Source organism: Palaemon carinicauda, chromosome 22 (genome assembly GCF_036898095.1).
Source record: "Palaemon carinicauda isolate YSFRI2023 chromosome 22, ASM3689809v2, whole genome shotgun sequence".
Taxonomy (NCBI): Eukaryota; Metazoa; Arthropoda; class Malacostraca; order Decapoda; family Palaemonidae; genus Palaemon; species Palaemon carinicauda.
In genome coordinates, this window is record NC_090746.1 from 112670146 (window position 1) to 112681606 (window position 11461).

At 34.0% G+C, this 11461-nt stretch overlaps 1 protein-coding gene across 1 annotated transcript in view; it reads right to left on the reverse strand.

Moving 5' to 3' along the window:
* Positions 1 to 3322: 3322 nt before the first annotated feature.
* The window catches only part of LOC137616241 (techylectin-5A-like), a 72862-nt gene continuing 64723 nt past the window's right edge, over positions 3323 to 11461 (reverse strand). The window contains exons 3-4 of the mRNA XM_068345858.1: positions 7921 to 8394; positions 3323 to 4203 (exon numbers count right to left, since the gene is read on the reverse strand). Of these exons, the coding sequence (XP_068201959.1) occupies positions 4038 to 4203; positions 7921 to 8394 (640 nt within the window). The 3' untranslated portion in view covers positions 3323 to 4037. The remainder of the gene's footprint in view (positions 4204 to 7920; positions 8395 to 11461) is intronic.

Below are 11461 nucleotides of genomic sequence, written 5' to 3' on the forward strand. Positions count from 1 at the left end.
GCGGGAAAACCACAGACAGGGATCTGGCATCATACAGTGTTGCCAGATCCCTGCCTTTAGTTTTCCCGCTTCTGTCGTCATCAACCCTCATTTTCACTAACTATTGTGGCCTGGTATCACTGTTTGCCCGTCGGGCATGCTCGATCGTGTGGACAGGGCTTTAGGGGGAAAAGATCAAGAGGGAGGCAGAGAATTAGGTAACGGGATAAGGTTAAGAATGATATGGAGAGTAGTAGTTTGGTGGAAGAGGGTGCCTTTGATGGAAGGCATTGGAGAGGGCGCATCAGGCGAGCGGCCCCTTTATGTAGGGATAACGGTGGGAAAGAAGATATCATCAACTTATCCAATCTAACAATTCAATCTTTGTATCCTACACGCACGAAAAATATATACCATAAGCAATAAAAAATTAATACATATCTATTTAACTATTTTCAGATTATGCGCATGGTGATGAGCGCCGTGCCCTACTTTTTACTGTGTATGGTGTTCTGGGTATTCCTCCGCCTGGCATGGAGGTGTCTCACGTTCCCCTTGGAACAGAGAAGGATCATAAAACAAGAGGAGGAAAAAGAAAAGGAGAAGAAAAAGAAATAATACGTTGAGTAGTCAAACCGAAAAAAATAGATTATATATATGTTGATCAAAGTTCTTTATAATCTTCAATGTTGATTTGATATAAATATAGTATATAGTTTATTGAATTTTATTACAAGCATTGTATATTTCAACAAAATACTGTAATTTGATCATGTAAGAATAATATTGGTTTATTGATTTTCTTTAATGTAGAAAAGCAATTTGCATTGTTATGTGATATAAACAAAGGATTCTTTCACAATGTAGCATATTTTGCAACAACCTTTACATTATAAAGTAGGAGTTTCGTATCGAAGCCCCATTGTTTTTTGTTTATATAGTTTTAACTGTGGGAATGAGCCGTTGTAACGGCATAAAATCATTAAGTTTCAATAAAATGTGGTTGCTTTAAAAATGATGTTAAATATTCTTAAGTACAGGTTCCCTGGGGCATAACAATATAATTCAAGGACTTACAATTAATCAGCAGTATGTTGAACAAAATATATAACAATCTAGTTTATTTCTTTTTTTTATATTATAGGCCTATCTAATCCTATTGTTACCGTTTACCATTTGCATTTAATTGTTTGCAAATACAGAACAATGCCGATATATTAGAGCCCACCAATTTAACAATTCAGTTATTTATTATTAATTATGGCAGCCTACATTTACACACCGAGCTACAAATTCATTATCCGTCCAAATAAAAGGCACTGAAGCCCGTCCAAATATAGTAATTTATATTATAATAGCAAATATACAGTAATTTTTAATTTCATGTGTACAGAAAATCTTATTAAAGATTTATGCAATTTTCATATGGTTATGTGGGTGTACATTTATGATTTGCACTCTGTAGAATGATGAAAGAAATGTGTGGTTGATTTGGAAACGTTTTCATTAATAATTTGATTATACAAGAGTCAAAAAATTTAAACACTAATAATCCACTACATCATGTAGTTATGGTTCGAAATAATTGAAAAAAAGTTACACAATACGAACAACTGGGTCCATCACTCGCCTTTTACCAACGACCTTTAGTTCCAGCTTTCCTCTCCCAGTCTCATCACACTTAATAAATTCCTCTGTATCTGCAATTAGGCCTACAGTACATCAAGCTGACATTGAAAATCATGACTCTGCTTCCAAATTACGTTGTGATCCTGAGTCACTATTATTTCATTTACATATCTGTTTTTTATTAATTATTCATTAGCTGTGATTGGCTTAGATGTAGGCCTAAGTGAAGAAACGAGAGAGAGAGAGAGAGAGAGAGAGAGAGAGAGAGAGAGAGAATAGCAGTCCTTTAAAGTGTACCAATCATCATATAAGAGTTATCAGTCCCATTCCTATAGTGAATGCTTTTTAGTGAAGCAGATTTGCACCGACTTGCAGGGTGTGCCCTTCTAGCTCCGAAAAGTTTCCTGATCGCTGATTGGTTGAACAAAATCATTCTAACCAATCAGATAGCGGGAAACTTTTCCGAGCTATAAGGGCACCGTTGCGAGTTGGTGCAAATGTGCCTCATTAAAAAAAAAAATTAGTATAGGATTCTAATGATTGATAATCTCGAACGCACGCCAATATCACACCTCTGTAGACGGAGTCACACTCATTACGGTAAGTCATCTGGAAGATGTTCCACGGAAGCGTATGGATGACTGTTTGTTGTTGTTGTTAAGTAGGGTCAGATGTTTGTCACTTGATTGTTGAACAAGTACGGTACTATGAAGGTCCTCAACTTACAAACTTTCGACTTGCGAACATTTGCAGATACGAACACAAATCGATCTGAAACTCTAAGTTTCAGATATTGCATCAAAAGTTCCTAATAAAAGACTATTATAAAACCATATTATATAAGTTAATACAGTGAGCAAGATGTCATTTGTAATAAAAAATTGACTATTTGTTGACTTATGCAGCTGAAAGTCATAGGCCCGTAAGTTAAGTTAGGCCTACCCTTGGCAAAAAGTTATCATAATTCGACTTAGAAACAGTTTCTTGGAACCGATTAAGTTTGTTAGTTGAGGACTTTCTGTATAACGTCAGTCTATCATCTCTAGTCTTTATTGTTGTTGTTGACATAAGATTGTCTTGGTTCTGTATAACTGCTGTGGTTGATGTCAAAATATGTATTTTCCCGTCTGTGTCACTAGGCCTACAAGAAAATACATTTTGGAAGCGAAAATAAAATAATCAAACCTCAAGAGCATTTGATTCTTCCTAAGCATGATTACATATATTATTTGTTAGGTGTAGCTAAAATAGCACTATTAGTAGAAGTTTGATTTTTTATTTATTATGCATTAGATCAAATAGTGTCTAGTTTATTCAATTTATTGTTTCATCATCACTAGAATTCTTTGACCCTTAATAACTTGCATGTCACTACGATTCTACAATGGTTTCTGTTATGAATCTGATTTGATATACTGAGCAAAATGACATCTGAAGTTGATATAGGGAATTAAAAAGATTATACAAGTACGCAGTTATTAAAAATGAAATGCAACCACCAGCTAACCTCTTAAAGACTTTTTCAAGATATTCTTTACCAGAGTTTTTATTTATATTCCAAAGAAACTCAGATAACGGCTTTCGGGTATCTTACATTCCACAGAAACTCTGATTATACTATTCCCTGTAATTTACATTCCACAGAAACTCTGATTATACTATTCCCTGTAATTTACATTCCACAGAAACTCTGATTATACTATTCCCTGTAATTTACATTCCACAGAAACTCTGATTATACTATTCCCTGTAATTTACATTCCACAGATTTACAATTTCAAGTTTACTTTACATTCCACAGGCTTAATACCTCAAGTTTACTTAACATTCCACAGGCTTACAACCTCAGGTTTAACTTACATTTCACAGGCTTACAATTTCAGGTTTAACTTACATTTCACAGACTTACAATTTCAGGTTTAATTTACATTTCACAGGCTTACAACCTCAGGTTAAACTTACATTTCACAGGCTTACAATTTCAGGTTTAACTTACATTTCACAGGCTTAAAACTTTGGGTTTACTTTACATTCCACACGCTTACAACTTCGGGTTTACTTTACATTCCACAGGCTTACAATTTCAGGTTTAATTTACATTTCACAGGCTTAAAACTTTGGGTTTACTTTACATTCCACAGGCTTACAATTTCAGGTTTAATTTACATTTCACAGGCTTACAACTTCGGGTTTACTTTACATTCCACAGGCTTACAATTTCAGGTTTAACTTACATTTCACAGGCTTACAATTTCAGGTTTAATTTACATTTCACAGGCTTACAATTTCAGGTTTAACTTACATTTCACAGGCTTACAACCTCAAGTTTACTTTACATCCAACAGGCTTACAACCTCAAATTTACTTTACACCCCACAGGCTTACAACCTCAAGTTTACTTTATATTCCACAGACTTACAACCTCAGGCTTACAACCTTGGTCTGATCTTTATCTCGGTGAACTTCAGAGAGTAGTAATAACCCTTCCAATGCCGCCAGTTGACCCCGTCGGCGTAAGACGTGTGCTGACCCTGTAAGTATTGTCCGTTGAGGTTTGAGTCGTGGCAGATGGCGTACCACCAGGCTCCCTTGTACCTGAGTCAGACATAATGAATAGACGTTAGCCTTTACTGGGTCTGGTAAATTAACCGAATGTCAACAGAGGTTAGCTTTTATTGGGCCTCCTAAGTTAACTACAGGTCAACATGTTAGCTTTTATTGGGTTTGCAAAGCTAACTAAAGTTCAATGGATTTTAGCTTTTAATGGACCTGTAGCAAAAGGCCAACAGATGTTAGGTTTTAAATGAGCCTGCTAAGCTAACAAAATGTCAACATATGTTAGCTTTTATTGGGCCTGCTAAATTAACTATAGGTCAATTGATGTTAGCTTTTAATAGACCTGCTAGATTAGCAAAATGTCAACAGATGTTATCTTTTAAATGGGCCTTCTAAGTTAACAAAAGGTCAACAGATTTCAGCTTTTATTGGGCTTATTTAGCCAACAAAATTAATACGAGTAAAACTAAGATAATGCTCTTTGAAAATGTAGAGACAACAATTAACAGTTATGGACGAACCTCTAGAGATTGCTAATTAATATGCATACTTAGGACTGACAATAAATGTTTTCCCAAGACCCAAAACCGAAATTAAATGAAGCATAGTCATGGAATGGAAATTTTTTGGTCAACACAATGAGATTATGAAAAGTAAAATGCCGCTCTCTCTAAAAAGAAAAGTATTTAATTATATGGTTTTACCAGCATCCACCTATGCATCAGAAACTTGGAACCTTACTAAAGCCTTAGAACATAAGCTAGTTACACCTCAAAGAGCAATGGAAAGAATAATGATGGGAATAACACTAAGAGACAGAAAAAAAACATGGATAGAAGAGTAAACTAAAGTAGAGGATATTCTAACAAAGTGTAAGAAAAACAAATGGACATGGGCAGGACATATAATGAGAATGACAGATAAACAGACGCGAGTGGAAGGTCATAACTGAAACCTTTTTCCTGCAATGGACAAGCTAGGTCTGAGGATATATATATATATATATATATATATACATAAACACACATACACATATATATACATATATATATATATATATATATATATGTGTGTGTATATATATATACTGTATGTATGCATGTATATATGTATGTATGTATGTATGTATGTACAGGTTACAAATCACATGATATAAATGTGAGGTGAGGAAAGGCAGGTACTATTAGAGCAAGTGTAGTTTCAAGTTAAAACTATAATAATAATAATAATAATAATAATAATAATAATAATAATAATAATAATAATAATAATAATAATAATAATAATGTTCCAAAATACCATAAGAATTAATGTTCGAAGATTTAACGGTCACTTAAACTACGACGATTACCGATTGAGATATTGACAAAAAAGCATCGCACGAATAAAATGGCACTGACTGTTAAAACTATTGTGGCTTACAGGTAATTTCTACGAACTACTAAGAATGATGACTGCAAATGATTTGAAATTCTTAATATAAAATAAAATGCATTTGAACATGCGTTAAATGGTTGTTTATTCGTATATTGAAGATTGCTTCGAATGTGTCTCATATTTCAACAAAATTCACACGTCAGTCTGATCCTAGTGAAAATCCATGATTAAAATGAGCTCTCGCAAGTGTCGAAAAAATAGCAATATAACGTTTGAATAGCATATTTGAATATGGTAACGTGAAATACTTTGGACAGTTCTGTGACTAAAGCTTTTAAATGTCTGGGTTTTAAGAGGCACAACTCTTTTATTATTTCCTGGTCTGCAATTTTGGGCGGATTGACATGACAGGGCTATTTATAATGCATATCTTTACTATTTGGATCAGACCTTTAAAAGGAAGACGTGTTGCCAGATGTTGTAAAAAAAAAAAAATCCATATTTTATTTCATAAATCATTACCAAATCAAGTGACAAATGAATGTATGAAAAAATTATCACTCATTATAAAATATATATGACAGATCAAATTTCATGTTACAGATCTTGAGATCCTTTAAATTTATTGTTAAATGCTTCTCTTGGAGTTTACGGGCTATTTTTCCCTGCTGGAGGCCTCGAGCTTATAGCATCCTGCTTTTCCAAGTAGGGTTGTAACTTAGCTAGTAATAATAATAAATAGTAATAAATAATAACAATAACTAGTAATAATAAATAATAAGTAATACTAATAAATAATAACAAATAATAATAATAATAATAAATAATAATATTAATAAAAATAATAATAATAAATAGTAATAATAATAAATAATAATAGTAATAAATAATAATAAATAATAATAAATAATAAATAATAATAATAAATACTAATAAATAATAATAATAATAAATAATAAATAAATAATAAATCATAAATAAATAATAAATAATAAAAAATAATTAATATTAATTAATAATAATAATAATAATAATAATAATGATAATAAAAATAATAATAATAATAATAATGATAATAAAAATAATAATAATAATAATAATAATGATAATAATAATAATAATAATAATAATAATAATAATAATAATAATAATAATAATAATAATAAAAACATTCGCCTCAATTCTGAATTGTACAAAAAGCAAAGCGTGAAAAATTTAGAAATAATAATTACTCTAAAAGCTAATACAATAATTATACAATTTTGAAAGGTGGACCTAAAAACTACTATCTTTGAAATTTGCCCCATATGGTTCAAGAGCTAACAGTCATTTTCGATTCATCTCCAAAACATAAAGTTTTTCATGTCAAAATTCTATCTCTAAGTGATCCCGTTATGTTTTATCCATTGCCTTTTTTATATATAGAAAATTCTATTCAAATCCCTAATAATTTACAGAGTGCAATATTTAAAACTGAAGCATATTTAGTCCCTTTAATATTGCTGAAGATATTTCTGTCACCTAAAATGTTCTTAGAGAGAGAGAGAGAGAGAGAGATAGAGAAAGAGAGAGAGAGAGAGAGAGAGAGAGAGAGAGAGAGAGAGAGAGAGAGAGAGAATTAAAATTTAATGCAAATGATATTAAAATGAGGACTATCTATATTGCTGCAAATATTTCTGACACCTGAAATGTTATGAGAGAGAGAGAGAGAGAGAGAGAGAGAGAGAGAGAGAGAGAGAGAGAAAATTAAAATTTAATGCAAATGATACTAAAAGAGGACTATCTATATTGCTGCAAATATTCCTGACACCTGAAATGTTATGAGAGAGAGAGAGAGAGAGAGAGAGAGAGAGAGAGAGAGATTAAAATGTAATTAAATGATACTAAAAGAGGACTATCTATATTGCTGCAAATATTTCTGACACCTAAAATGTTATTAGAGAGAGAGAGAGAGAGAGAGAGAGAGAGAGAGAGAGAGAGAATTAAAATTTAATGCAAAAGATCCTAAAAGGGGACTGCCTATCTATGAAAACTGAAAAGTTATAAATCTATAGCATCAGTAGAAAAGCCAAAAGGATATCGATTGCCATGATTATATTTAACGTACCCACATATATAGTAGTACAAAATAAATCAAAGTTAGAATAAAATGCCTATAGTCCATTTCTTTTATCGAGGCAGATTTGCACCGACTCGCAGCGGTGCCCTTTTAGCTCGGAAAAGTTTCCTGATCGCTGATTGGTTAGAATTATCTTGTCCAACCAATCAACGATCAGGAAACTTTTCCGAGCTTAAAGGGCACCACTGCAAGTCCGTGCAAATATGCCTCGCTAAAAGAAATGGAATATAAGTCAAGTTATAATACTATTTAATACTTACGTTGAGGCGCACTTATTCAAAGATTCGTGATCCTTCGTGGAAAAGGGCATCCCGTTATGCCTCGCAAAGGAATCCTCCGCGGTGCCCGTGTACCCTCCAACCTCCATCCTGTAATCAGTGTCGGCTCCTCCGACGTAAAAGTGGGTATATTTAGCCCACCGCTTCTCCCCCTCGAAGTCCTCCAGGTCGAACCGTATCTCGTAGGCGCTTTGGTTCACGAGGGCGTGGATGTTGTTAAGACCCAGCCAGAATTCCTGCGATAGATCCCCGAAGCCGTCGACGTAAGCCTGCCAACCTCGGTAGAAGTCTTCCTGGGTGGCATACAGTCCTCTCCGCTGGAGGACTGTCCAGCCTCCGCCGTCTGTTTCGAAGTCGCAGTAAACCGCCACGGAGCGATTAGAACAGCACTCGTAAGGGTAGATGACGTAGATGCCATTTTCTCCTTCGCCCTGGGCTTGTAGATCGAGGCAGTTCCTGAAAAAAAAAAAAAAAAAAAAAAAAAAAAAAAAAAAAATTTGCCTTTATCTATGATTATAGACAGGAATATATTTATAGAAAGAAGGAATATATTTATATCTATATTTAGAAATATAAATATTGTTAGATTTAGTAATATCTTATACTTATATTTAGAAATATATTTATTTTTTTAGTGTGTGTAAATTTGTACGTAATGAGCAATGGTTACCCACGGAAAATAACCGGTTCAAAATTATTAATGATTTACATTTTACTTAAGCGTGAACTGATGATACTTTTATATGATAGAAATTAAAAAAAAAAAAACAATAACATTTCATGACAAAAAATGTTCGTGTTTAATTCTCATACCATTCTTACAATTACGGAAGTATCATAAAACTAATAACCGCGTTTATCAAATCCATAAAATTAATGATAACATGACCAGGAAGTGACTGGGATCAGGTTTTTTTCGAAAGGAATAAAAAATATTCAAAAGAAAATGTTCAGAATTCAAATATATTTATTTTAAAATACCGGGCAATTTCGAAACATAAACGTAGTAAAAAAATAGACCTTCTTTGGGGGTCTATGACTGCTGGTCTAAGACCCCCGCTGGGAGAAAAACTCCGAGCAATCTTAATTATTATTATTATTATTACTTGCTAGGCTACAACCCTAGTTGGAAAAGCAGAATGCTACAAGCCCAGGGGCTCCAACAGGGAAAATAGCCCAGTGAGGAAAGGGAACAAGGAAGAATAAAATATCTTACGAACAGTAACAACATTGAAATAAATATTTCTTAAATAAACTATAAAAACTCTAACAAAACAAGAGGAGGAGAAATAAGATAGAATAGTGTGCCCGTGTGTACCCTCAAGCAAGAGATCTCTAACCTAAGACAGTGGAAGACCATGGTACAGAGGATATGGCACTACCCAAGACTAGAGAACAATGGTTTGATTTTGGAATGTCCTTCTCCTAGAAGAGCTGCTTACCATAGCTAAAGAGTCTCTTCTACCCTTACCAAGAGAAAGTGGCCACTGGACAATTACAGTGCAGTAGTTAACCCCTTGGTGAAGAAGACTATTTTGATAATCACAGTGTTGTCAGGTGTATGAGGACAGAGGAGAATCTGTAAAGAATAGGTCAGACTATTCGGTGTAGGCAAAGGGAAAGTGAACCGTAACCAGAAAGAAGGATCCAATGTAGTACTGTCTGGCCAGTCAAAGGATCCCATAACTCTCTGGCGGTAGTATCTCAACGGGCGGCTGGTGCCCTGGCCAACCTACTACCTACCTATATGTACCTTCTCTCTATGTTCTCTGTCATCTATCCTTTTCTGGTATTTACCAATGTACATTGTTGTTCTACCTCTTCCATAACCTCTCTTGCTTTTTATTGCATTCATGTCCAAATTGGTCATCTGTCAATTTCTGTCATGCGATTATAACATTATAGGAAAAGGTAGTCTGTAGTTTGTTCACGATACATTTCTTACCCCTTTTTTTGTGTGATCTCTTATCCATTATAGCTATTTTTATGATGACCTAAATCAACCTCTTTCTTTACCAATTATTATTCTTTTAAATCTTCAGTCCATTCACATTTTATCTTGGAACTACGATGCGATTCAGTAGTAAATTCTGCTTATAAAAAGCAATTAGCTATTTCAATTTTTATCTAAGTCTGGTTACAGACTTTTCGAAAACGTGTATATGTTTATAAAAACATTTGGTTATAATATTTCCCGTATATATATGTGAATCAAGATAGATATCAAACCGAACATATGGATCGATCAATTAAATTCCTTTGAACAAAAATTTAAATCTGTTATTAAAATAGGCCACACGTGGGCTTAAACCCATTTAAGTTTCATCAATGAATTTTCTTCACTATCATCAATAAACGATATTTTTCAAGAAAGATATATATAAAACAAAAGTATATACTGAGAGAGAAAGATTCTTTATGGAACGTTTCATTCGATCCAAATACAAACAAGAGCCAAGTACTAATCTTCTCTTATTGGGAAGCTTCACCACAAGAAGAAAAGTCCCATTTATAGAACCCAACTGGAGGTTTAAATGAAAGAGTCGAACCACTGGACGTTCATGATTGCATAGCTCAGTCCTCAAATGCCGCACTGAGCTGGGTTAAGCTTGCTCTCTCTCTCTCTCTCTCTCTCTCTCTCTCTCGTCTGATAAAATCTAAAGACTAAGCTCTCTCTCTCTCTCTCTCTCTCTCTCTCTCTCTCCTGATAAAATCCAAAGACTAAACCCTCTCTCTCTCTCTCTCTCTCTCTCTCTCTCTCTCTCTCGTCTGATAAAATCCAAAGACTAAGCGCCCCCCCCCCCCTCTCTCTCTCTCTCTCTCTCTCTCTCTCTCTCTCGTCTAAAAAAACCCCGAAAACCAAGCTCTCTCTCTCTCTCTCTCTCTCTCTCTCTCTCTCTCTGAGGAACCATCGAAGGAAATCGATGACGAAGAAATACTTCATAAGAGAACGAGATGAATATTTGAAGACATACGTCGCTCACAGAAGGTCGGTGTGAAGGGGGGAGAGAAACGAAGGCACTGGGAGCCTCTGGTCCAGGAAGTGAAAGCTTGCAATATGTATCTCATACACTCTATGGTCAGTTTGACCCAATTCCCCCTTTTTCTGTGTGAATGGGAATAAAACCTGAAGTTTTATTTAATGGATTTTTTTCATCTTGCTATAGACTGGAAGCCCAGACAAGTTTCAAAAAGCGTTCTGTTTATAATTAGTTTCACACTAGAGGAATATAACGAACGATGATAAGCTAAAGGGAATACAATTATGGAATACAAATATAGGAAAGTATGAAGTTAACGGTGCCTGCTGGAGCCCTTGGGCTTATAGCATCTTGCTTTTCCAATTAGGGTTGTAGCTCGGCTAATAATAATAATAATAATAATAATAATAATAATAATAATAATAATAATAATAATAATAATAATAACAATAATAATAATAATAATAGTCTACTGGCTAGTACAGTGGTGACGTGTTCGCCTAGCATTCGCATGGCAGCAGATCGATCCAAGCCTGGGACTG